Here is a 27,992-nt window from a genome sequence, read left to right as displayed (position 1 = left end):
CAAACAAAGCTGTATGAAACGTTTCCAGCTGTTAGTATCATGGTTGCTAGGCAACCTGGGCAGCGCAACCGAGGCTAGACCATCCCATTTCACAAGCCTCGCACTTCCGGCCTTAGCGGTTATGGGGTCCACGGCCCTTGTGGACCATTAAGACTGTGTAAGGCTGAAAACTCTGAGTAGACATGGGATCAGAGACTAAACACAGGCTAAGATAAATACTAAGTAAGGAAGGACTAGAATTACAAAGAACTAAAGAAAACCAAAACCATGAACAAGAGGCTTTGTAAAATATACATGATACTGTATATACACTATATTTCCACATTTTTATTATGGCTTTCATACATAGGTACATACATAAAGAAAGAGAGAGAGAGAGAGAGAGAGAGAGAGAGAGAGAGAGAGAGAGAGAGAGAGAGAGAGAGAGAGAGAGAGAGAGCAAGAAAAGGATTAGCAATTTACTGCTTAGAAGCCTCAAATAAAGACCTGATTTAGACAGAAAAAAATCTGTATTTACTGAAGGCAGACATTTAAGAAACCTTTTGGTCATATACAATGAGTACAGGAGAGTTTAACTACAGGTTTAGTGCTTTATTTAATGCGTGCAGAACAAGAAATGAAAATGTTACGCTTACACCTATCTATCTTTGAACCTGAGGTTCTCACAGCAAGTCTAGATTCTTAAACAACTTAAAATTAACAGTAAATTAATATAAATGCACTAAATGAGCTAAATAAACAAAACATATGAATACAAAAGACCACCCCAATTAAAACAAAACAAAGATCTTCTATTTATTCAAAAAGAAACCAGCAGCACGTTGTCGCAGTGGCTTGCACCGTCCCATCACAGTAAGAAGGTCCTGGTGGGCTCAGGCCTCCCTGTGTGGAGTCTGCATGTTCTCTCTGGGTACTCCAGCTTCCTCCCACAGTCCAAAGACATGAATGTTGTTCTAAACAGTGATTATATTTACCACAGGTGAGAGTGTAACTGGTTTACTCTCTGATAGACTGTCAACCACATCATCACCACAGTGGACAGCATCATGTTTAAGATTTAGATGGAAAAACATAGAAACAGCTCCTAGATTTCAGTTTTGCGATACAGAGCACCCCCCTTTAGAAAAAAAAAAGAAGCATATACTATCAATGAAGATCAACACACCAGGCTTCCTTTATATAAACTGAATTAACAAAACTAAAATCTCAGTCAGAATAAACAGACATTATCAGATGTCGATAAAATGATTAAAAAATTATAGAAAACATAAAGAAAATATACCAATAAAACACTTGCTGAAAATATGACAAGAGTGTGCACTCGGCTCTCACTAGAGCTCTGATACTTTAAACTGGACCCATTTAAATGTTAAAGCTTATAGTTCCAAAGCCCAAGAAAATATTTGCTTTACTTTGTTGCAAACTAAAGTAATTGTTTTGTTTTTTGTGATCCATCTTCTAATAGCTACAATTAAATTAGTGTAACAGATTTAGCAGCAGATTCAGCAGAGAATCAAGTACAACATTTCCACGTTTTCTGCATACTTGAATATATATATGAATATATGCACATTCCAGTTAAACCTCTCAACTTTACCTGCTCTTTAACAGCTTATGTGTTCAGTGTAAGTTACCATAATCTTTAAATCAGTATTTATATTCATACCTCTTTCAATTATTCATAGCTGAACAGGGTAATTAAAACCAGATTTTAAAAAAGTAACTTTTGTGACACAAACCTCTGACTTTTAGCTCAAAGCAGCTCACTAAGCCAATAATCTTGTATCGATAGTGCACTGCTTAGCGTGAGTTTTCATGTGGCGCAACAAATGAGTTCTAGAGTTAAACCTTTTCCCACATGTTTTACATTCATACGGTTTCTCACCTGTGTGTGTTCTTGTGTGTTCTGTCAAAATAGAGTTACGGGTGAACGATTTCCCACAAGTTTTACAATGATATGGTTTAACACCTGTATGCATTCTCATGTGTTTCAATAAGGAACTACTATATGCAAATACTTTCCCACAAGTTTTACAATGATATGGTCTCTCACCAGTGTGCATCCTCGTGTGTTTCACTAAATCACTATTAGAAGCAAACGTTTTCCCACATGTTTTACAATGATGTGGTTTCACACCTGTGTGAATTCCCATGTGTTTTAACAGAGAACTACTGTATCCGAACATTTTCCCACATGTTTTACAATGATATGGCTTTTCACCTGTATGAGCTCTTGTGTGTTTCAGTAAATCACCATTATAAGCAAACATTTTCCCACATGTTTTACATCCATATGGTTTCTCACCTGTGTGAGTCCGCATGTGTTTCAGTAAATTACTATTATATAGAAACATTTTCCCACATCTTTTACAATGATATGGTTTCTCACCAGTGTGCGTCTTCAGGTGTCTCAGTAAATCACTGTTATAAGCAAACTTTTTCCCACATGTTATACAAGAATAAGGCTTCTCACCTGTGTGAGCTCTTCTGTGCTTTGCTAAAGAGCCAGTACATACGAAACCTTTGCCACAAATAGTGCATGAATACGGTTTCTCGCCTGTGTGGATTCTATAATGTCTTGTCATTTCATAATTATATCGGAATACTTTTCCACAAACATCACATTTTAGATACTTTGTACTTTTATCAGAGTTACACCTACTCCCTGATGTTGTCGGGTCTTCTTTATTCTTGTGACTTTTGTTCGTAAATCGAATTGATTGTAAATCAAGTTTCTCGCTTCGTCCCTGATCTTGGTTCTCAGCTACAGCAGAGCTTAGAAACAGGAGCTGCTGCCCACCTGTTTCGGTTTGGTCACTTTTGTCGCAAGTAGCGGTCACCATAAAGGTATCCGTCTCCTCCTTCAGTATAAGCTGCTCTCCCTCCTGACTGCTGCAGAGTTCCTCCGGTTCCTCCTTAATCTGTGGAGATTCTGGTTTCCCGTGTTTCAGACTGGAGTTGTTATCCTGATTACAGAGCTGCTGCTCAGTCGGTACCACCTCCTTCTTAGGAACATGTTGCTGTAAGACATCTGGAGGGACAAAAGGAGACATCGCAAAGAAAGTGATATGATGTTATACCAGAAAAACAGAAGCAAATTTACTTTTAAATAAACTAAAGAACAGCAATAAGGGTAAACCATCATTAAACTACAAGCTGATGTCTTTAAAAAAAAAAGCACTCCATGAAGCTAGTACATCTTTTTATTTACCTTAGAATAAAATGACAACAATTCCAGGTTTCTCTTTAGCACTGTAGCTAGCCTGTTAGGCTGTCCAGTCCATGCACTGTTGAGCCAATGTTGAGCCAGTTAGTGAGCAGAATGATTTCAAAAGTCAGCAGCGCAGGAGTCGCAGTAGAAGAGCAGAATATGGACACTGCTAACTACCAAAATACAAAACATTATTTGGTCAATCCTTGTTTTCTTTCTTTTAGAACATTTTACCATCTCATCCTCTCTCTAAGGGAAAGGCTAGCAAACCCATTGGAGGAAGCTCATTTCCGCCGCTTGTATCCACAATCATTTTCTTTCAGTCACTACCCACAGCTCGTGACCATAGGTGAGGGTAGGGATATAGATTGATCAGTAAATTTAGAGCTTCGCGTTTACAGTCAGCTCTTTCTTCACCACAACAGAGCGGTACAGCGTCCACATTACTGTGGCCACAGCACCAATCCCATCTGTTGATCTCCTGCACCCTTTTCCCTTCAATCGTGAACAAGACCACGAGATAGTTAAACTCCTCCACTTGAGGCAAGAACTAATCTTCTACCCAGATTGGGCACTCTACCCTTTTCCAGCTGAGGACCATGGCCTCAGATTTGGAGGTGCTGATTCTCATTCCCACCGCTTCACACTCAGCTGTGAAGCGTTCCAAAGTGAGCTGAAGGCCATCACCCAATGAAGCCAACAGAACCACATCATCCGCAAAAAGCATAGATGAGGTTCTGAGCCCACCCAAGTGAAAGCCTTCTGCCACTTGGCTAAGCCTAGAAATCCTGTCCACCCCTGGGGTGGGGGAGCACCAGCAACAGTGTGACCACTCTTCAGATGGCCTTGTTAAACATGAGGTCACTGGCTAATAAGACTTTTGTCTTAAATGATTTTATTCGCTCATCCGGACTTGACTTGTTATTCTTGACTGATACTTGGCTTCGCCCTGGTGAAGCCAAGTTTCATTCTCAGAACTGCTTCCACCCAATTTCACTGTTCTGAGCTCACCCCGAACCATTGGCAGAGGTGGAGGGCTAGCTTCAGTTTTTAAAAACAAATTTCGATGTCGGCAGCTGTCATCTGTTCTGTACCCCAGCTTCGAGGTGCAGTTATTGGAACTGAACCGCATCCCTTCATTTCTTTGTGCTTTGGTGTATTGCCCCCCGAAATTTGTTAAGGATTTTATTTCTGAATTTGCTGACTTACTGGGGAGTGTTGTCTTACGCTATGATCGTATTTTAATTGTTGGGGATTTTAACATTCACGTTTGTTGCAAAGACGACTCACTAGTCAAAGACTTCCTTACTCTTATTAATTCGTTTAATCTCACCCAGTGGGTAAGTGATCCAACTCACACAAAAGGTCACACACTCAACTTGGTACTGTCAAATGGTTTGGATATCTGCATCACAGACATCACGGATAAAGTTGTATGGGAAACGATTAAACATTATCCTTTTCTTTTCTCCGATTGGTGATCGCTTTAAATTGGGAGAACCTCAGGATTTCGGACCATTTTGTTTAATACTGTTATTAACAATGTTGATTTGTATAGTGATGGTTCTCTACGGCAAACACGCTAGATGAGCTCTCAGTCAATTGCTCATTTCACTGCTGCTTTTTTTGATTCCCCTCTTTTTGATGTTAATGGTATTGCGGATTTATCAGCGGAGGAACTTACCAACCTTTTTAATACTAGATGTGCCGACATTCTTAATTCGGTGGCACCTCTGAGGACATAAAGTGCCGAATTGTTACGCCAACCCTGGCTTAATGACACTACCCGCGCCCTTAGGTGTGAATGCCGGCACACTGAGCAAAAATGGAAAAAAGATAAACTCCATGTCTCGCTGGACATGCTGCCAAATCTACCTTCTTCTCTGGTATTATTAGGTCTAACTGCCATAATCCCCAAGCCCTTTTTAGTATTTTTAATTTCTTGATAAACCCTTGCCCCTTTACTTATAGGGATGCCTCCCCTGTACTTTGTAATAAATTTTTAAATATTTCACTGGCAAAATTTCAGTTCTGAGGGCATCTCTCTCATCTCCATCATTGTTAGTTTCTGACCCTGTTCCAGTCCCTGAATGCTTGACTGTCTTTCAACAGTTCCAGCCACTGTCTGATTCTGATTTAACAGCTATAATTGATCATCTCAAAATCTCGAATTCCCCCCATGATATCCTTCCCTCTCGTTTTCTTAAGGAAGCTTTGCCCACTGTTGGTCCCTGTATCCAACTGTTACTGAATATATCACTGTCATCAGGTTGTGTACCGTCAGTATTTAAGCACGCTGTCGTGCAACCCATTATAAAGAAAAAGAACACATGCTGCCGTTGGGATTACACTTCCTTTCACTGCTACGCCGACGACATACAATTTTATTTCCCTTTGACATCGGATGTCTCTACTTCCTTGCAACCCCTATTTGACTGTCTAAATGAGGCCAAAACTTGGTTATCATGTAGCTCGCTCACACTGAACGAGGATAAGACAGAAGTTATAGTTTTTGATAGTCACACCCCGCTGGAACAACTAACTGATGCCTTAGGGCTCCTTGCTAGCCATCTCTCACCCACTGTTAGAAACCTTGGTGTTTTCCTGGGCAGCTCTTTTAAACTCAAGAAACAGCTCTCTCCTGTGGGAAAAAAAAAGTTTCTACCACCTGCGTCAGACATCTAAAGCTAAACTATACCTCACTTTGAAGGTCCTTGAAAAGCTCATTCACGCTTTTATCACTTCCAAATTAGACTACTGTAACTCTCTCTACTTGGGCCTTCTATTTTTCTCTATTCACCGGCTCCAGTTAGTTCAAAACGCAGCTGCGTGTCTCTTAACTGGTACTAGAAATTATGTCCACATCACACCAGTTTTAGCCAACCTACATGGGCTCCTTGTTGATTATTGTATCAATTTCAAAATTCTTTTGCTTACCTTTAAAATTTTAAATAATTTGGATCCCAGCTATCTATGTGAACTCGTTCATTTGTATATCCCTAATAAGGCACTTAGATCTTCCAATCAAATGCTCCTGATGCAACCAAGGTCTTGTCTGAAGTCCAGAGGTGATCGGGCCTTTGCTGTCGTAGCTCCCAGACTCTAGAATAACCTCCCTCCTTATATTCGTTCCTCCGAGTCCATCCAGTCTTTTAAATTGTGTCTTAAAACTTATTATTTTAGTGTCGCTTTTGATTTAAACTAGTATGTTATTTCGTGGCCAGTTTGTGTTTCAAACAATTGTCATATTGTTTCCTGCCCTCCTTTAAACTGTTTCTTTTTTTAATTCTGTCTTATGGTATTGCTCTGACCGACTGTGAAACACTTTGGTCAACTTTGTTGTATTTTTATGTGCTATAGAAATACATTTTGATTTTTTTGGGGGGATATAATAACGAACAAAGGGCAGCCCTGCCGGAGCCCATCACCCACCAGGAACGAGTCCGACTTATTGCCAGCCAGTCACCCCATATTCCCGGAGCACCCCCACAGAAGACCCTGGGAATCTCTCTCCAAATCACCAAAACACACGTAGACTGGTTGGGCAAACTCCCATGCACCCTCAAGTATCATTGAGAAGGATCTATACAGTGTTCCACGACTAGGATGAAAACAGCATTGTTCCTCCTGTACTCAAGGTTTGACTAACGGATGGACTCTCCTTTCCAGCAACCTGGCATAGACCTTCCCATGGAGGCCGAGGAGTGCGATTTCCCTACAGTTGGAACACACCCTCCGGTCCCCCTTCTTAAAGATGTACAGTAGATCGTACAATAATAGATACAGAGAAAAACCCAACAATCATATGACCCCCTATGAGCAAGCACTTTGGCAACAGTGGGAAGGAAAAACTCCCTTTTAACAGGAAGAAACCTCCGGCAGAACCAGGCTCAGGGAGGGGCGGCCATCTGCTGTGATTGGTTGGGGTGAGAGAAGGAAGACAGGATAAAGACATGCTGTGGAAGAGAGACAGAGATTAATAACAGATATGATTCAATGCACAGAGGTCTGTTAACACATAGTGAGTGAGAAAGATGACTGGAAAGGAAAAACTCAATGCATCATGGGAATCCCCCGGCAGCCTACATCTATTGCAGCATAACTAAGGGAGGATTCAGGATCACCTGGTCCAGCCCTAACTATATAATAATAATAATAATAATAATAATAATGGATACTTTATTGATCCCCATGGGGAAATTACTTGTTTTTCTCTGCATTTGACCCATTCACTCAGTGAAGCAGTGGGCAGCCCACTAAGCAGGCGCCCGGGGAGCAGTGTGTAGGGACGGTACCTTGCTCAGGGGTACCTCAGGGTAGCCGTTAAGTGGATTCGAACCGCCGACCTTCCGATCATGGGGCGACCACTTTACCTACTGAGCTATCCCTGCCCCATATGCTTTAGCAAAAAGGAAAGTTTGAAGCCTAATCTTAAAAGTAGAGATAGTGTCTGTCTCCTGAATCCAAACTGGAGGCTGGTTCCACAGAAGAGGGGCCTGAGAACTGAAGGCTCTCCCTCCCATTCTACTTTTAAATACTCTAGGCACAACAAGTAGGCCTGCAGTGTGAGAGCGAAGTGCTCTAATAGGGTGATATGGTACTACAAGGTCATTAAGATAAGATGGGGCCTGATTATTTAAGACCTTGTATGTGAGGAGCAGGATTTTGAATTCTGGATTTAACAGGAAGCCAATGAAGGGAAGCCAATACAGGAGAAATATGCTCTCTCTTTCTAGTCCCTGTCAGGACTCTTGCTGCAGCATTTTGGATTAACTGAAGGCTTTTCAGGGAGTTTTTAGGACTTCCTGATAATAATGAATTACAGTCGTCCAGCCTGGAAGTAATAAATGCATGAACTAGTTTTTCAGCGTCACTCTGAGACAGGATATTTCTAACTTTAGAGATGTTGCACAAATGGAAGAAAGCAGTCTTACATATTTGTTTAATATGTGTGTTGAAGGACATGTCCTGGTCAAAAATGACTCCAAGGTTCCTCACAGTGTTACTGGAGGCCAAGGTAATGCCATCCAGAGTAAGAATCTGGTTAGATACCATATTTCTAGGCTTTTCAGGGCCGAGTACAATAACCTCAGTTTGATCTGAATTAAGAAGCAGAAAGTTAGCGGCCATCCAGGTCTTTATGTCTTTAAGACATTCCTGCAGTTTAACTCATTGGTGTGTGTTATCTGGCTTCATGGACAGATAGAGCTGGGTGTCTTCGGCATAGCAGTGTAAATGTATGCTATGTCTTCTAATGATGCTGCCTAAGGGAAGCATGTATAATGTAAACAGAATTGGTCCTAGCACTGAACCCTGTGGAACTCCATAATTAACCTCAGTGTGTGAAGAGGACTCTCCATTTACATGCACAAACTGGAGTCTATTAGATAGATATGATACAAACCACTGCAGTGCAGTACCTGTAATACCTACAGCATGTTCTAATCGCTCTAATAGGATATTATGGTCGACAGTATCGAACGCTGCACTAAGGTCTAGCAGGACAAGCACAGAGATGAGTCCACTGTCAGAGGCCATAAGAAGATAAGAAGTCTTTTCAGTGTTTGAAATGAACAATCATTGGCGATTGTGGCTCAAGAGTTGGGAGTTCGCCTTGTAATCGGAAGGTTGCCGGTTCGAGCACCGGCTCGGACAGTCTCGGTCGTTGTGTCCTTGGGCGAGACACTTCACCCGTTGCCTACTGGTGGTGGTCAGAGGGCCCGGTGGCGCCAGTGTCCAGCAGCCTCGCCTCTATCAGTGCGCCCCAGGGTGGCTGTGGCTACAATGTAGCTTGCCATCACCAGTGTGTGAATGTGTGTGTGAATGGGTGGATGACTGGATATGTAAAGCGCTTTGGGGTCCATAGGGACTAGTAAAGCGCTATATAAATACAGGCCATTTACCATTTACAACAATCAACTTCATTTTCAAGAGGAAAAGAAAATGGATTACAGTGGTAGAATAAAAACACCAGAACAAATTACGGCTTTTAAAACAGACTTAGAAAATTATGACTGGCAAAATGTTTATGTGGAAGACACTAATGATGCTTACAATGCGTTTTTGGATATATTTTTGTCAATCTATGACAGCCATTGTCCAATTAAAAAGTTTTCTAAAAATTATAAAAAGAAAAAATCATGGTTTACACAAGGTCTGGAAAGAGCCTGTAAAAAGAAAAATAGGTTATACAGGATTTTTTTTGACACATAGAACAAAGGAAAATGAAGACAAATATAAGAAATATCGAAATAAATTAACATCTATTATGCGATATGAAAAGAAAAGATATTATGAACAGCTGCTTCAAAAACATAAAAGTAATATTAAGGCTACCTGGAGTGTATTAAATAGGATAATAAAAAATCAACATAATACATGTTCTCCAACACATATTGTAACAAGAGGTAACGTAGTGATTGAGAATACTGAGAGCATAGTTAATGAATTTAATGATTACTTTGTTAATGTAGGTCCCAACTTGGCAAAAGAGATTTCTGTACCAGGAGGAAATGATGAAGTAGATTCTACTTCTTGTAAATGTAACTCAATGTTTCTTGGTGGAGTCTGTGAGAGTGACATTGTAGAAGTGGTGAGTAAATTCAAGAGTAAAAAATCCACGGATTGTGATGAACTTGACATGTCACTAATTAAAGAAGTTCTTCATAGTGTCCTTCAGCCGTTAACATATATTTGTAACAAATCATTTCAAACTGGAATTTTTCCAGATAAAATGAAAATTGCCAAAGTGATCCCACTATATAAAACTGGTGATAAACAGATTGTGTCAAACTATAGACCGGTATCTTTGCTGCCTCAGTTTTCAAAGATTCTTGAAAAACTATTTGCAAACAAACTAGATTCTTTTATTGATAAATATGATTTATTGAATGATCATCAGTATGGGTTCAGAAGAAATCGCTCAACATCTCTAGCTGTGATGGAATTTATTGAAAATATTGCAACGGCTGTGGATGAAAAACAGTTTGGAATAGGTGTGTTCATTGATTTACGTAAAGCCTTTGATACGATAGATCATTCTTTACTTTTACAGAAGTGTGAAAGGTATGGTTTAAGAGGTGTTGTACAATTTTGGTTAAATAGTTACTTGAATAATAGGTTCCAATATGTGAGTATTAATAACATGAAATCTAAACTTAGAAAAGTAACTTGTGGAGTTCCGCAAGGATCTGTTTTGGGACCTAAGTTATTTTTACTTTATATAAATGATATTTGTACAGCCAGTGATACTTTAAAATATGTGATGTTTGCTGATGATACAAACTTATTTTGCTCAGGAAAAGACATAAAGAAATTACTGAAAACAGTAGAAACAGAACTCATGAAGTTAAATAGATGGTTTGTATTTAATAAACTATCATTGAATGAAAGTAAAACAAAATTTATGTTATTTGGAGGTAGTAAAAGTAATATTAAAGTAGAATTGAATTTAAATAATGTTGAAATTGAAAGAGTATATGAGACAAAATTTTTAGGAGTAATTATTGATGATAAACTTTGTTGGAAGCCCCACATAGAACATGTGAAACGAAAATTATCCATGTCTATTTCTATTCTTTATAAAACAAGAGATTTTTTGAATAAGAACTGCCTTTATTTATTGTATACTTCCCTTTGTTTGCCTTATATGACCTACTGTGCAGAAATTTGGGGGAACACATACAAAACATATTTGGATTCAATATTTAAATTGCAAAAAAGAGCTATTAGAATAATAAATAAAGTTGGATATAGGGAGTCCACCAACCAGTTTTTTGTAGGATCATCTATGTTAAAATTCATGGACATTATATATTCTAAAACTTTAGAAATGATATATCGTGTCATGAAAAAGAATGTTCCAATTTGTATTTTAAGTATGTTTCAACTAAGAGATGGAAAATATGATTTGAGGGGGTCTTATAAGTTTGAAATGCCTAAAGTGAGAACCAATGTTAAGTATAGATGTGTGTCAGTTTTGGGAGTGAAATTATGGAATGGACTTAATGATGAACTGAAGATGTGTTTTTCTTTGTCATTCTTCAGGAAGATTTTAAAAACTTAGTATTATACAAGGTTATAGAAATTTGGTTTGTTAAATTTTTTTTGTGTTGATTTAATTTCTTGATTTATCATTGATTTCTTTTCAAACTGTTATACAACTTATTTATCAATGCTATTTATTTTCTTGGTTATGGATTTGATTATTTCTATGGGGGTAAGGGATAGGATAAGTATAAGCCATAAGGCTTCAGCCTATTCCTTTTTCGGTTTCTGTTTGAGTACTTTTATGTAAAATTATAATCTGTTGTTGTTGTTGACTGAAATAAATTTCAATTCAATTCAATTCAAGATCATTTGTAACCTTCACTAAAGCTGTTTCTGTGCTGTGATGAGCTCTGAAACCTGACTGAAACTCTTCAAATAAACCTCTGCAGATGATCTGTTAGCTGTTTGACAACTACTCTTTCAAGGATGTTTGATATGAAAGGAAGGTTGGAGATTGGCCTATAACTAGCTAAGACTGCTGGGTCTAGAGATGCTTTTTGAGTAAAGGTTTAACTACAGCCAGCTTGAAGGCCTGTGCTACATAGCTGATTATTAGAGATAGGTTGATCATATTTAAGATTGAAGCATTAAAGCCCCTGGGGTGGACCTCATCCACCCTAGGGGCTCTGCCACCAAGGAGTTATTTAACTGCCTCAGTGGTCTAAGGAGCATGGAAAAAAGTGTCAGGACTCCTTTAAGTTGCTTGAAGACGTTTCACCTCTCATCTGAGAAGCTTCTTCAGTTCTAGGGTCAAGTGGTGGGGAGTCCCAGATTTCAGCCCTGTGGGAGTGCCCCCCTCCTCCCTGAGAGGGACAGTGGACCCCCTAATGATCCTCTACCTAATCACATGAGCCAAGGTGTAAAAACGGATGTAGGTCTACCTTATCATGTGATGTCCTGAGGTCAGATGGCCCAGGATGTGAGTGGGAGTTTAGGCGTCTGGGAAGGGATCTCAAAACTGGATTATAGATGGCACAGTGTCGTAAATCACCTTCTCTGTTCAAAGATGGTCGTGCACAGTGGATATAAATGGCTTCTTTTACTCATTCAAACCATTAATCTTCTCTGTCCAATATGTGTACATTGGTATCCCTGAAAGAGTGACCTTTGTCCTTTAGATGCAGATTGACCGTTGAGTCTTGTCCCATGGAGTTGGGTCCTCCACGGAACACCTCCATGGGACAAGACTTGGCGGTAAATATGGTAAACCTCTCTACTTGTAAGCTTTGTACCACAGGTCTGCGCTAACTTAATCATTACTTTAAAAGCCACAGTAAGTCAGATAATCAGTGTTGGGGAGTAACGGAATACATGTACTGGCATTGTGTATTTCAAATACAAAATTTGAGTGACTATATTCTGTTACAGTCACCATTTTTAAAAAGTTATTCAGAATACAGTTACTTTGTTGAAATAAATGGATTACACTGCAGTCTTTTCCTGTTTCATGTTAGGCTCTGCCCTCTCTATTTTTGGTAATTCCACATCGGTGGAAACCCAAACAAAACCCGCATTAAGAGGCTCTAATGCCTGTGTCTCAATCTTGCAGCCCATGAAGTGAAGAAATATTTTTTAATAATTTAAAAAAATTTTTTTAATTATTATTCAAAAAATTTTTTAATATGAAGGCAATAGTTGGAGTGTTACAGGCATAATCCTAAAGAATATAGCCTCATGGGCAGTGTAGTCTGTGCTGCAGGGAGAATGGACTGCCATACCAGTTATGTAAATGGTCTGATTCTTATATAGCGTTTTTGTACTCTCACGGAGTACTCAAAGCGCTCTATACAACATGCCTCATTCACCCAATCATACCCATTCTCACAAGCACTTTATCTATACATAGTGCTTACTAACGACATTCACACACATTCATACTCCAGGGTTAGTATCTTGACATGCAGACTGGAAGAGCCAGGGATCAAACCACCAACCTCCCGATCAGTAGGTGACCACCTCTACCTCCTGAGCTACAGCCACCATGTCTGTGAGCGTGAGGGAGGGAGAAAAGGGAGAGGGGAAAAGAGTTGACGAGTTGTCACCGAGCAGAAACGGGAGTTGGAAGCATGCAAATATAATAATAACCACTGCAGCCAAAAAGAGAGCCTGACAAGCCCAGTTGAAAGTAAGCTATTAGGACTTGACTGTACACTGTGTTCGTGTTTTCCTCCAAAACAATAAGTTTTGTTGGAGCAGCCTTTCAAAGCCTCTCTCTGTCTCTCGCTAGCAAAGTCGACCCAGACAACATATTAAAGCTAGTTTTCGGCTATGAGCCCAACAAGGAACCCGACATATTAGCCAGGACTCCCTTCACTACGGTTTGGAGCTGCTGACCTTTTTTATATATGTGCAGAAAGGTTTTCTATAAGAGATCGCTGCTAAAAGTGCAGCCTTACCTAATGTCCACCCTACTGTTACTCATTGTATATTAAGATTTAAAAATGTAGTTGGTGTTGGTTTGGCGACTAACTAGGGCTGGGCGATATGACCCACGATCCATATCACGGTATAATTAGAAGCATGTGCGGTAACGATAAATATTGCGATATATTCTTTTTTCTGTATAACATATTTTCCATCCTAAAAATCATTTAATCCCCCCCCCCCCACACACACAGACAAAACATTAAGGATTGTACATTAACATAAAACTGTTGTACACACACACACACACACACACACGAAGAGAGAGAGTATGCATTGTATGCAAACAGCTACCAAACGGCCATCATAATTCGTCATACAATGAGAACAGGACAAATCAACAATTAACAATGACTGATTAATATTAAAATCTGTAACATAATGTATTGTTTGGAGTTTAGTCTGTTACTGTTAATATTTTTACCATTTCTTCTTGGAGCAACTGTAACCCACATAATTTCCTTAGGGATTAATAAAGTATTCTGATAGTTTCAGGATAACCTGCCATTATCCAATCACACATCTGCTTACCTGCATCTTTGCTCGTTTCTCCTCCTCTTCTTTTCTCTTTTTTCTAAACTGAGCACCTGATGGCTTTGAACTTTTCTTGTCCATCTTGGTTTTAATTTTGCACTCCAGTATGAACACAAATCCCTCAACTCGAGGATCACCACAACATGATCTAACAGACCTACACCTTAGTTCACAGATTCACTTTGTCACAACCCAGGATTCAGATCATGAATCCATAATGAGCTTGGATTTACATCATTATGAATGAAATACGCTCTATTTGGAAGCAGCAGGCCCCTCCCCTTTCGACGGGTTGTGTGGAGACTTTAAATCATCAAACTGTAAATTTTAAATTGTTATTGATCCTTTACCCCGAGTCCTAAAGTGTATATTTATTTTCTTATATATATTGTTTGTTTACTTGCACTGCTGTAACTGGAGCCTCGTCGTCTCGACTCTATATGCTGGACTGTCTGTAGCGGAGATGTCTGGTGTTTTCGTGTTTGTTGCTTTGTTTTTATTTTGTTTGATTTTGCGAGTTGGTTATTAGACGCTGCTCCAGCCAGAGACTCCCCCGCCGCCCCGCCCTCTCCTCCCTGTGCCGCCAGCAGCGGGCGCACCTCGCAAACGGGGGGGCGCCCTTACTCCCAGCAAATGGGCGATAGAAAACCGATCGGTGCCTGTGACATTCCCACTATGCGCTGGCTGACGTCGGGCAGCATGAGTACCAGCAATTTTTTTTTTTGTGCCAATACCCGTGATACCGCCCCGGGCAACCGCCCGTGTCGCCCATATCTAAAACCGCTACTGTGCTCAGCCTTGTGTATATACAGATGTATTGCACAACTAATGTTGCCGTATTTGTTTATATTGTTGTTGATGAATAAAATTCACTTAAAAAAAAAGCTTAACAGGAAACATGAAGCTGTTTAAAATGATTCCGCCTAAACAAACCCATTCATTGATGAATTCAGGTTGAATAAATGCTCAAATCCGGCCTGATTACAAAGCATTACATTAACTATTCTATAGAAAGGAAAAGCGGGACTGAGCGGGGAGGAAACGGACCAGGTCGGAATGCAACCACGACACGTCCGGGGGCTTTTCGGCACATGGGCCCCCCTCTGAACCAGACTCACAAATCTTCTAATCCTAACTTTGTTTCACTAAATAATCAGGAGAGAAATCCAGGCTGATTTCAGCGCCTGCTGTTTGAATGCAGCGCAGCGCAGTCCTGTCCTCTGTTTGCTCTTTGTTAGCTCACATCTCCAAAAAGTCCTCACAATCAGAAACGTCCCGCAGAGCTGTGATCAGGATCCTCCCTCAGAGGGACACTCACCTGTCCTGTGCAGCTTGATTTGGGGTTTCCAGGTGATATCCAGCAGTCTGCGCTGACGGTCGATCTCTTCCTCGTACTGGACGATCGTTTTTTCAAACTCCAAGAATATTTGTTCAGCAGCAGCAGTTAGTCGCTCGTTGATGAACTCTCTCAGATACTGAACTGAAGGCATCGTTGCTGCCGCGGCTCACACACTCAGCTCACACACAACAACACAACAGTCCCTGTGCTCAGGCACACACACGTGGAAAGCTAACGGTATTAGCGCCTTTCCTTTGTTTTCTTCCGCCTGGTGTCACGTGGTGAGCTTCCGGCAGAGCACACGTGTTGCCTTTAGTTCCTATGTGTACATTTTTAAACTCACCGTTGCAGTAAATGAACAGATTCTAAGCAGCAAGGCTACAGTGCGAAGAGAAAACAGATCCATCAAAAACAAATTATCCTTTTGCCATAAGCATTGTTGCATTGTGTGAAACTAAAACCGGTGAGCATTAGTTTGGTGATGAGAGAGCTCAGAGGAGAACAATCAGACAGGTTGGAGCTGACAGAAAGAACAGCTGTGAACATCAGTCTTATCCAGGGACTCTTCAACATGTGCATTGAAGGAGAGGTAGATCAAACTACCAACGGATAGATTTCACTTTATAGACTTCCTGCTGCAAGATCTCCAAGCAAAGCAGAGCAGCAGAAAGACGTGCTGAGTGTGAAGCTGTCAGCAGGGGGAATAACACAGCGCTGTGAATGAGTCCTGTCACTGTGATCAGGCTCCTCCTTCTAATCCACCAACTTAGTGTTGATGAAGACTAAACAGAGAGATCACAGCTTCTTTATACTTGCTGTAGCTCACAGTTACTCTACACTGCAGATATGACGCCTCTGTTCATCTCAGTGCTGCTGGCTGCTATGTGCCTCGGTATGAACACAACTCTGTTTCTTTGATATCAACATTGACGTGATTCTTTAACAGCACACTGATACTGTTTGTTGGTGTTTTACAGAATGCAGAGCACAAAAAGACAACGTGCTGCAAGTGAAAGGAGAAGAGACTGCTGCTGCAGGAGGCACAGTGACACTTGGCTGTCAGTATAACACCAGCTCATCAAATAATTATTTCTTCTGGTACAAACAGGATGGAAACAACAGCCCCAAATTCATCCTGAGCCGTGTTAGCAGGGATGATGGAAACACAGCAGACGAGTTCAAGGAGAGATTTTCATCCACACTGGATTCCAGCATCAGATCAGTTCCTCTGAAGATCCAGAAGCTTCAGCTGTCTGACTCTGCTGTGTACTACTGTGCTCTGCAGCCCACAGTGACAGGAAACAGCAAAACTCTGTACAAAAACCTTTGGAGCAAAGACAACAGAATACTCCACAACATCCACTAGAGGGAGCCACACACTGTTAAACTTCTCTCCAGTCAGAATTACAGTCTTTACTTGTTTGATCACATTGATGGAAAGCGTTAAGGCCTATTATTTTCTCTCTTCTTTCTACATTTTTCATTTCAGTGTCTGATCGATGCACTCCTCCACTTTTCATCAGGACCAAATTCTGTGGGTCCTTCCAATATTTGCCAGTGAAATATAGTACAGTGGTCCCTCGGAACATGGGGAACAGAGCCTTCAGTTGCTCTCTTCCTCAAGCCATAAGAAATAAAAACTCTCTTCCTGTGTTTAAGTCACAGCTCAAAACACATCTGTTCAAACTGGTTTATTCACTTTAGTGCTGATTTTATCTGCTGTCAAGTTCTGTTTTGCAATTTTAACTTATTTTATGTATTTTATGACTATTGCTCCCTTTATTAATTTTGTTCTTTTGTAAGGTGACCTTGGGTTTTTGAAAGGCGCCCACAAATAAAATGTATTATTATTATTATTATTATTACTTCTCTACCGTGGTGATGGGATTTCCGGCTCTTTTTAGAGAGCCGGCTCTTTCAGTTCCCAACGGCTCTTCAGGTTGTTTTGTTGCTTTAAATAATTTATTATTAACAACAATATAAAATTATGCACTAAAGGAATTACTAATGTAAAAAAAAGTGGTTTTATTTAGAGACAGAGCAGGTACAAACTCCAAAACACATTTCTAGCGTTAACTGAACTTCCAAAACAGAGCTACCTAGATCACTTAAATTACACAATTGAAAGCATGAAAGCATGTGTGTATAGTTATATTCAAATAATTAAAGAAAAAATGTTCATTTACCTGTTACTACCACACACCAAATCCGGTCATTGGTACTTTCTGGCTTGTGTATCCACTACGTAACAAAAGCTCAACACTGCGCCTAGCATCCTGGAGCACGTCTGTTGTGTTTTGTACGTGCTTTGGAGCTTGTATGTGCTTTGTCTCTAAAAAAAAAAAAAAAAAAAACATGGCTCGCGTCATTCACGTCAAAGATCCGGCTCTAAGAGCTGTTTCGTTCGCAACCGACACATCACTACTCTACGAGACTGAAACTGTGAGAAGAACATTGGACTAGTTTCCCTTTGACTGTACAAATGTAGTTGTACTGTTTTAGTTGTTATTTAGCTCATGAGTATCTTACACAATGCCAGTCTTACATTCCTGTTGCATCTCATAGTATTAGACCCTTACCTGGAACTTCTATTTTAACTCTGTTATTTGTTGTTTATTGTATACTGCACATTTTTTACTCATTCTCATCCTGCTGCTGTAACACAGTTTTACCTGTGAGATCAAAAAAGTCAAACTTAAAATCACACATGCAAACGTGTGAGTGTGAATATTCTGTCTCTGTTAGACCTGTGATAGACGGCCAACCTGCTCCCTTACTCAGTGATCACCACAGTGGTTAGGTTGGCCGTCATGTTTGAGTTTTGGGTGGATAAAAAACAAAGAAAGAAAACAAACAGCTGTTGTGCATTTTTGGTTTATAACATAATTGTAAAATTCTAACTTTAATTCAACAACACAGTAGATTTCCATGTGTATCAAAAAACTGAAAAGACAAAACAACAACAAATAAAAACATTAAAAATTGATCACATCGCAGTCTGACAGCTGAAGACATCAGGCTGATCTGACTGTTCAGGACAATAATGCAGAGGCTTCCTGCGCCGTAACAGTGGGGTACAACAAGTTTCTGTAAAAAACGGTCGTGGTGGTGAGCAAAATGACCGTTACAGCAGGTATACTACTGCGTTAAGGTGGTTTAACTCTGAACCTTTAGAAACTCTCTACTTAGACACTGTTTTCTCTAAAAAGATTTCTAATCTGAGGGGTAGATTATGAATGGTAAATGGCCTGTATTTATATAGCACTTTTACTAGTCCCTAAGGACCCCAAAGCGCTTTACATATCCAGTCATCCACCCATTCACACACTGGTGATGGCAGCTACATTGTAGCCACAGCCACCCTGGGACACACTGACAGAGGCGAAGATGATATTAAGGGAACAACTGCACATTAGAGACCTGAAACTTACAGCAGCAAAAACTAAGAAAAGATAGCTTGTGGCAAATCTAAATTAATTGTATTACTTTCTTGTGTTGTGTGTTCTAATTGCTACAATTTAATCAGTGTTAAAGAGATTTAGCAGCAGATTAGAATGAGGTATAACAGCACAGTCACTTTTAAAGTGAAACTCTGAACACATTACCTGCTCCTGACCAGGTTATTAGTGTAAGTTACCACAGCGAATTAGATAAAAACAGCTACTTTTGTGACACAAACCTCTGACTTTTAGCTCAACACAGCTGAGCAATTAACCTTGTGTCAAAATACACCTCTCAGTGTGAGTTCTCATATGGCGCCACAACTGTGTTCTGGTTTTGAACCTTTTTTCACATCTTTGACAACAAAGCCACTGGGTTCAACAGCACCAACACGGAGCAGAAGACGCCTATTTAGCTATGCTATAAAACTATTCCTGCACCCGATGGCAACACAACAAATCTCTTCTATCACTTATAGAAGGTCCACAAAAAAGAATACTCAAGAATCCAGAAAATCCAAGCTAAACCAAGTTGTGGAACGACGGGAGCAAGTTGGGAAAATAAAAACTATACCAGCGGAAGATACAGCAGTCTTTCACACAAGGCCCTCATGAGAAAACGTCCCAGCGCCATAAACAAATCACAGGAGCCGTCTCACATTACATTTGTAAAGGCATGGCCCCGGTTTATGTAGTTGAGAAGGACAGCTTTCTGCTGCTTTGTGTGTGAGTTTCTTTTTGTTTCCGTACAATATTCTGCTCCTGCTGTGCAATATTTCAGCTATATGTGCAATCTCCATCCCTTAATGACCATAGCCCTTCCACCCTTATTTATTATTTACAATGTTTTATTATGACGTCTACATCATGTTTATAGTGTACATAGTGTTCTTATATTGTCTGTTCTTCTTCTTCCTTGTATATTGTTTTCTTTATTTTCACACTATGTGGTATTGCTTCAAAATTTCAGTGTGCAAGCAACTGTACATTGACAATAAGAGTTCTAAGTCCTGAGTTCCTCACCTGTGTGAGTTCTTATGTGCTCCGTTAAATGACAGTTACGTTTGAACGTCTTCCCACATGTTTTACAATTATATGGTTTCACACCTGTGTGCATTCTCATATGCGTCAATAAAGAACTACTATATCCAAACACTTTGCCACATGTTGCACAATGATATGGTTTCTCCCCAGTGTGTGATCTTGTGTGTTTCAGTAAATCACTGTTATATGAAAACCTTTTCCCACAAGTTGTGCAACAAAATGTCTTAACACCTGAGTGAGTTTTTGTGTGCTTCGACAAAGAACTAGCAGATATAAACGTTTTCCCACACATTTTACAAGAGAACGGCCTCTCACCTGTGTGGACTCGATAATGCCTTCTCATTATATAATCATACTTAAAGGCTTTTCCACAAACATCACAGTTTGAGGACTTTTTACTTTTATCAGAGTTACATTGACTTCCTGAGGTAGGTGGATATTCTGCATTGTTGTGACTTTTGTTTCCATTTCCAGCTGATCCTGAATCAAACTTCTTCCTTATTTCCTGATATTGGCTCTCACCTACAGCAGAGCTGTGAGAGAGAAGCTGGTTACTCTTTTGTTCTGGTTCACTGTGGTCACTTTCCTCATAATCAGCAGTCACCATGAAGGTATCAGTCTCCTCCTTCAGTATAACCTGTCTTCTCTCCTGATTGCTGCAAAGTTGCTCCTGTTCCTCGTTAATATGAGGAAGCTCTGATTCCTTCTGGTTGAGACTCTCCCAGTTACAGAGCTGCTGGTCAGTGAGAAGCTCCTCCTTACAGACATGCTGCTGTGGGACATCTGGAGAGACAAAAGGAGACAAGACAAAGAAATTATACAAGAAAAACACATGGGAGGAAATATACTATGAAAACCAGCAAAAGTGCAGCAGTAAGGATAGACACACATTAAACTACGAGCTGATGTTGAAGATAGTTTGTTGCTTTATAAGAAAGCCCTCCGCAAAACCAGAACATCTTACTATTCATCACTGATTGAAGAAAATAAGAACAACCCCAGGTTTCTCTTCAGCTTTGTAGCCAGGCTGACAAACAGTCAGAGCTCTGTTGAGCCAACCATCCCTTTCACGTTAACTAGTAATGACTTCATGAACTTCTTCACACATAAAATTTAAACCATTAGAGAAAAAATTACTCAACCATCCCACAGATGTAATATTATCTACAGCTACTTTCAGTACCATTGATATTCATTTAGACTCTTTTTCTCTAATTGATCTTTCCGAGTTAACTTCAATAATTACTTCCTCCAAACCATCAACATGTCTTTTAGACCCCATTCCTACAAAACTGCTCAAAGAAGTCCTGCCATTAATTAATGGTTCGATCTCTAATAATCAGCTATGTACCAATTCAATTTTATTTATATAGCGCCAAATCACAACAAAAGTCACCTCAAGGCGCTTCATAGGTACAGAGAAAAACCCAACAATCATATGACCCCATATGAGCAAGCACTTTGGCGACAGTGGGAAGGAAAAACTCCCTTTTAACAGGAAGAAACCTCCGGCAGAACCAGGCTCAGGGAGGGGCGGGGCCATCTGCTGCGACCGGTTGGGGTGAGAGAAGGAAGACAGGATAAAGACATGCTGTGGAAGAGAGACAGAGGTTAATAACAGATATGATTCAATGCAGAGAGGTCTGTTAACACATAGTGAGTGAGAAAGGTGACTGGAAAGGAAAAACTCAATGCATCATGGGAATCCCCCGGCAGCCTACATCTATTGCAGCATAACTAAGGGAGGATTCAGGGTCACCTGGTCCAGCCCTAACTATATGCTTTAGCAAAAAGGAAAGTTTGAAGCCTAATCTTGAAAGTAGAGATAGTGTCTGTCTCCTGAATCCAAACTGGAAGCTGGTTCCACAGAAGAGGGGCCTGAAAACTGAAGGCTCTCCCTCCCATTCTACTTTTAAATACTCTAGGCACAACAAGTAGGCCTGCAGTGTGAGAGCGAAGTGCTCTAATAGGGTGATATGGTACTACAAGGTCATTAAGATAAGATGGGGCCTGATTATTTAAGACCTTGTATGTGAGGAGCAGGATTTTGAATTCTGGATTTAACAGGAAGCCAATGAAGGGAAGCCAAAACAGGAGAAATATGCTCTCTCTTTCTAGTCCCTGTCAGGACTCTTGCTGCAGCATTTTGGATTAGCTGAAGGCTTTTCAGGGAGTTTTTAGGACATCCTGATAATAATGAATTACAGTCGTCCAGCCTGGAAGTAATAAATGCATGAACTAGTTTTTCAGCGTCACTCTGAGACAGGATATTTCTAACTTTAGAGATGTTGCACAAATGGAAGAACGCAGTCTTACATATTTGTTTAATATGTGCGTTGAAGGACATGTCCTGGTCAAAAATGACTCCAAGGTTCCTCACCGCGTTACTGGAGGCCAAGGTAATGCCATCCAGAGTAAGAATCTGGTTAGATATCATATTTCTAAGCTTTTCAGGGCCGAGTACAATAACCTCAGTTTTATCTGAATTAAGAAGCAGAAAGTTAGCAGCCATCCAGGTCTTTATGTCTTTAAGACATTCCTGCAGTTTAACTAATTGGTGTGTGTTATCTGGCTTCATGGACAGATAGAGCTGGGTGTCATCTGCATAGCAGTGAAAATGTATGCTATGTCTTCTAATGATGCTGCCTAAGGGAAGCATGTATAATGTAAACAGAATTGGTCCTAGCACTGAACCCTGTGGAACTCCATAATTAACCTCAGTGTGTGAAGAGGACTCTCCATTTACATGCACAAACTGGAGTCTATTAGATAGATATGATACAAACCACTGCAGTGCAGTACCTGTAATACCTACAGCATGTTCTAATCGCTCTAATAGGATATTATGGTCGACAGTATCGAACGCTGCACTGAGGTCTAGCAGGACAAGCACAGAGATGAGTCCACTGTCAGAGGCCATAAGAAGATCATTTGTAACCTTCACTAAAGCTGTTTCTGTGCTGTGATGAGCTCTGAAACCTGACTGAAACTCTTCAAATAAGCCTCTGCAGATGATCTGTTAGCTGTTTGACAACTACTCTTTCAAGGATTTTTGATATGAAAGGAAGGTTGGAGATTGGCCTATAATTAGCTAAGACTGCTGGGTCTAGAGATGCTTTTTGAGTAAAGGTTTAACTACAGCCAGCTTGAAGGCCTGTGGTACATAGCCGATCATTAGAGATAGGTTGATCATATTTAACATCGAAGAATTAATTAATGGCAGGACTTCTTTGAGCAGTTTTGTAGGAATGGGTCTAAAAGACACGTTGATGGTTTGGAGGAAGTAATTATTGAAGTTAACTCAGAAAGATCAATTAGAGAAAAAGAGTCTAACTTAACATCAATGGTACTAAGAGTAGCTGTAGATAATATTACATCTGTGGGATGATTACTGGTAATTTTTTCTCTAATGATAAAAAAATTATTTGTGAAGAAGTTCATGAAGTCATTACTAGTTAACGTTAAAGGGATTGTTGGCTCAACAGAGCTCTGACTGTTTGTCAGCCTGGCTACAGAGCTGAAGAGAAACCTGGGGTTGTTCTTATTTTCTTCAATCAGTGATGAATAGTAAGATGTTCTGGCCTTGCGGAGGGCTTTCTTATAAAGCAGCAAACTATTTCTCCAGGCTAAATGATGATCCTCTAAATTTGTGACACGCCATTTCCTCTCCAGATTATGAGTCATCTGCTTTAGGGTACGTGTTTTAGAATTATACCACGGAGTCAGGTACTTCTGATTAGAGACCTTAGTTTTCACAGGAGCTACAGTATCCAGAGTCGTACGTAGTGAGGAGGTGAAATTATTACCAAGATAATCGACCTCTGTTGGGGTAGCGTTCAGATAGCTGCTCCGCTCTGTGTTGGTACAGGGCACAGGCCTTCAAGCTGGCTGTAGTTAAACCTTTACTCAAAAAGCATCTCTAGACCCAGCTGTCTTAGCTAATTATAGGCCAATCTCCAACCTTCCTTTCGTTTCAAAGATCCTTGAAAGAGTAGTTGTCAAACAGCTAACAGATCATCTGCAGAGGAATGGCCAAACCCCCGCAGCTGCCAACCCAATGTGGGAGTGAAAAGAGGAGGTAAGTGACGGAAGTGACGGACAAGGTAAGCGACTCATGTTGTAACTGACGTCAGACGCCGGAGATTTTGGCAGAAAATTAAAGCAAATGGTAGTTTAGATTTGAATAAATTCATTTAAGCTTCAGTATTACCAAATGCACCTATCAATTGTCTTATAACTAACAATACTTGTCCAAATCATCTCTAACACCCTGGAGAACAACGGGGAGAGTTTAGAGGCTCTCCAAAATTACATTGATCAGTGCTTCCAGGATCTCGTTATGAAGAAGGCTCAAAGTGCATCTTCCCCGGCCAAATCTGAGACGCCGTTGTCGAAAAGATGTCGAGAATCCCTGGAGTACAGCCAGCAGCAGGTGGAAACGCTCGCTGCTGAAAATGCCACGCTAAGGGAGTCGGTGAAATGTCTCACAGACAATGTTAGAAATCACAGCAGCGTCTCTTCTTTCTCCGCAAACTAAGAAGAGCAGGAGCACCAGCCCCCATCATGTACACTTTCTACAGAGGCACCATCGAGAGCATCCTGTCGAGCTGCATCACTGTGTGGTTTGGAGCCTGCAATGCGTCCTGTCATAGATCCCTCCAACGCATAGTGAGAGCTGCAGAGAGGATCATTGGTGTCTCTCTCCCCTCCCTCCAGGACATTTACAGCACCCGTCTCACTAAAAAAGCCCTTTGCATAGCGGCTGATCCCACGCACCCAATGCAAAGCTTCTTCAAGCTGCTGCCGTCAGGGAGGAGACTGCGGAGTCTCCAGGCCAGGACCAGCAGACTGAAGGACAGCTTCATCCATCAGGCTGTCAGGAAGCTTAACTCCCTCCCGATTCTGCCCCCTCTCCCCTCTCTCCTCCACGGTCTCACTGAACTCTGTCACACACACTCACACACACACACACACACACACACACACACACACACACACACACACACACACACACACACACACACACACACACACACACACACTCTCTCTGACTCACTCACTGGCCTGCACCAGTTACCAGTTACTTTGTGGAGCATTGGACTGCCATTACCTCATAAGACTTTGTTGTTACACTTTCTCTTACCGTATATCACTAAATCTCCATTTGCACTATTTGCCTATTTGCACTACTCTGCCTGGTTTACACTCATTGTCACTTACCCATTATATTGTATATTGTATAGCTTTCTTGTTATATGTAAAATTGTATTTATTTAAATTTTTACTTTTTAATTATTTTACTTGCATTTTTAATCACTTTTATATTTAAATATATTTAAATGTTCATTTGCTATTTATCTAGGGATTGAGAGTAACGCAATTTCTATTCTCTGTATGTCCTGTACATGTGGCAGAATCGACAAATAAAGTTGACTTTGACTTTGATTTTGACTTACTCAGCTAAATAGAGAAAATAAAAAAATAAAAGAGACAGTTATTGATCTACAAGCTTGTGGCATGCGTAATAATCTTGTATGTTCTGGTATTCCAGAAGCCGCTGGAGTAGACGTGGAGACTACGGTAAAAAGCTTCATCAAAACCCACCTGAAGCTGCCGGAGGACACGGTGAAGAATATCACCTTTGATAGAGTGGATCGCATCGGCCCCATGCGGGCTGTGACCGGGAGACCACGTCCTATTGTGGCCAAATTCGGCCACTTCAAACAAAAGCAACATGTGAAAAGCCGCGGCAGGGAATTAAAAGGAACGGACTTCAGCGTGAACGACCAGTTCCCCAAAGAGATCTTGGAACGACGCAGGGTCCTCTTCCCATTCTGACGCGGCTTCATCCAGAAGGGCTCCCGCGCTGTCATCGCTGTGGACCGGCTGTACGTGGACGGACAGCTCCACCGCGACCCGAACATCACTCCGTGGCTGTATTAACCTCACACCAGATAAGAATCAGCTGCACCATTTTCCTATCCACTCACACTAACTTGCATTAACATCTGTTTAACTTACCAGCATCAAATCGCATCTTAAAGTGTGATTTCATAGCAGAATTAACACCGTCACTCTCCGTCAGTGATTTAATGGTTTAGTGTTTCCGTTTTTTTTTCTTCTCGTCCCCCACCCTCCTTTTCCCCCTCTTGTTTTTATGCTGCTAACCCTTGTCCTTGATTTCTTTCTTTTTTACTTTCTTTTACTGCTTCGATCACCTGCTTCCAGACTCATCCACAAACAACATCCTTTATTTCGATTGTCATCATTTTAGGTGGGGGAAATTGCACAATCGGTGGCTGACTAAATACCTTTTTGCCCCACTGTATGTATGTATGTATGTATGTGTATATATATATATATATATATATATATATATATATATATATATATGAAGAGAAAACAAATTAAAATGATTTATTATTCCAGATCAATATTATGTTTCCAACATTTGTCCACACTAGATTTTGCTCGACTAGACATTTACAAAATTGTACTTCATCCTCATCATCCTCATCTCTCTCATCATTAATATTCTCATATTAGAAAACTGAAGCAGCAAGAACCAAATGAAGTGTTGCTGCCACGTGAAAGACTTCAACTGGATCCTTTTTTTTATTTATTTATGATGTTTGCAACTTTCACAAATTTCACAGGACACATGAAGCTGTTTAAAATGATTCCGCCTAAACAAACTCATTCAGCGATGAATTCAGGTTGAATAAAATGCTCAAATCCGGCCTGATTTCAAAGCTTTACAAGAATTATTCAATAGAAAGGAAAAGCGGGACAGAGCGGGGAGGAAACGACCCAGGGTGGACACGACACTTCCGGGAGCTTTTCGGCACATCGGTCCCTCTCTGAACCAGACTCACAAATCTCCTGATCCTAACTTTGTTTCACTAAATAATTAAGAGAGAAATCCAGGCTGATTTCAGCGCCTGCTGTTTGAATGCAGCGCAGCGCAGTCCTGTCCTCTCTTTGCTCTTTGTTAGCTCACATCTCCAAAAAGTCCTCACAATCAGAAACGTCCCGCAGAGCTGTGATCAGGATGCTCCCTCAGAGGGACACTCACCTGTCCTGTGCAGCTTGATTTGGGGTTTCCAGGTGATATCCAGCAGTCTGCGCTGACGGTCGATCTCTTCCTCGTACTGGACGATCGTTTTTTCAAACTCCAAGAATATTTGTTCAGCAGCAGCAGTTAGTCGCTCGTTGATGAACTCTCTCAGATACTGAACTGAAGGCATCGTTGCTGCCGCGGCTCACACACTCAGCTCACACACAACAACAACACAACAGTCTCTGTGCTCAGGCACACACACGTGGGACGGTAATGACGCCTTTGTTTGTTTACTTCCGCCTGTGTCACATGGTGAGCTTCCGGCAGTAGACAATAGCTACCTTTTGTTCCTGGTTAAAGTCTAATTTTGTGGCAGTCCAAATCCAATTTATTTTTAAAGCACATTTAAAAAACAGAAAGTTTGCCCAAAGTGCTTCACAAAGATAAAAGATAAACACTCACATAAAATAAAACAAAGAGAATAAAAAGATTACATCAGCTCACACCGGTCCAAACGCTATTGAAAGAAAAGATGTGTTTCAAAAGAGACCAAAGGAGCTTGCAAAGAAAAGCGTCTGGACTTCTTTAAGTTGCTTGAAGACGTTTCACCTCTCGTCCGAGAAGCTTCTTCAGTTCTCAGGTCAAATGGTGGAGAGTCCCAGATTTAAACCTAGTGGGAGTGACCCCCCACAGAGGGACAAAAGGACCCCCTGATGATCCTCTAATCGCCTGAGCCAAGGTGTGAAACTGGGCGTGGGTCCCAATCAGCCAGAGTTTCGGGTGAGTTCATTGTGAAACCTGGCCCCACCTTATCATGTGAATTCCTGAGGTCAGATGGCCCAGGATGTGAGTGGGCGTTAAGGCGTCTGGGAAGGATCTCAAAACTGGATT

The 27,992-nt window shown here is 40.7% G+C and overlaps 3 protein-coding genes and 1 long non-coding RNA gene across 9 annotated transcripts in view; all 4 read right to left on the bottom strand.

Annotated features, from left to right (window-relative positions):
• LOC308412493 (uncharacterized protein) overlaps window positions 1-27,992 on the bottom strand; it is a 199,543-nt gene that overhangs the window by 122,520 nt on the left and 49,031 nt on the right. The window lies entirely within an intron of this gene.
• The window catches only part of LOC308412517, a 66,602-nt gene that overhangs the window by 11,795 nt on the left and 26,815 nt on the right, over window positions 1-27,992 (bottom strand). Inside the window, exon 2 of the long non-coding RNA XR_013974586.1 lies at window positions 15,743-16,245. This is a non-coding gene — a long non-coding RNA (uncharacterized lncRNA). The remainder of the gene's footprint in view (window positions 1-15,742; window positions 16,246-27,992) is intronic.
• Window positions 577-15,786, bottom strand: LOC308412496 (uncharacterized protein). Of its 3 annotated transcripts, none has more exons than XM_080906905.1 (3): window positions 15,537-15,783; window positions 2,801-3,031; window positions 577-953 (listed from the first exon to the last, which is right to left on the bottom strand). In XM_080906905.1, the coding sequence occupies exons 1-3, from the start codon at window positions 15,706-15,708 to the stop codon at window positions 796-798; spliced, it is 561 nt and encodes a 186-aa protein (XP_080763031.1). In that variant the 5' UTR covers window positions 15,709-15,783; the 3' UTR covers window positions 577-795. The 3 variants fall into 3 exon arrangements, with proteins under 3 accessions (XP_080763031.1, XP_080763030.1, XP_080763032.1); XM_080906906.1 differs by having other exon boundaries at window positions 813-1,117; window positions 15,537-15,781; XM_080906904.1 differs by having other exon boundaries at window positions 811-3,031; window positions 15,537-15,786.
• On the bottom strand, window positions 18,868-27,367 carry LOC308383458 (uncharacterized protein). Its single transcript, XM_080861422.1, has 2 exons — window positions 27,117-27,367; window positions 18,868-20,824 (listed from the first exon to the last, which is right to left on the bottom strand). Exons 1-2 carry the CDS (start codon window positions 27,286-27,288, stop codon window positions 20,001-20,003), a joined length of 996 nt encoding a protein of 331 aa, XP_080717548.1. The 5' UTR covers window positions 27,289-27,367; the 3' UTR covers window positions 18,868-20,000.

This window comes from Rhamphochromis sp. 'chilingali', assembly GCF_963969265.1.
Source record: "Rhamphochromis sp. 'chilingali' genome assembly, chromosome: 16".
In the NCBI taxonomy this organism is placed as follows: Eukaryota; Metazoa; Chordata; class Actinopteri; order Cichliformes; family Cichlidae; genus Rhamphochromis; species Rhamphochromis sp. 'chilingali'.
This window is presented reverse-complemented; position numbering and strand designations above follow the sequence as displayed.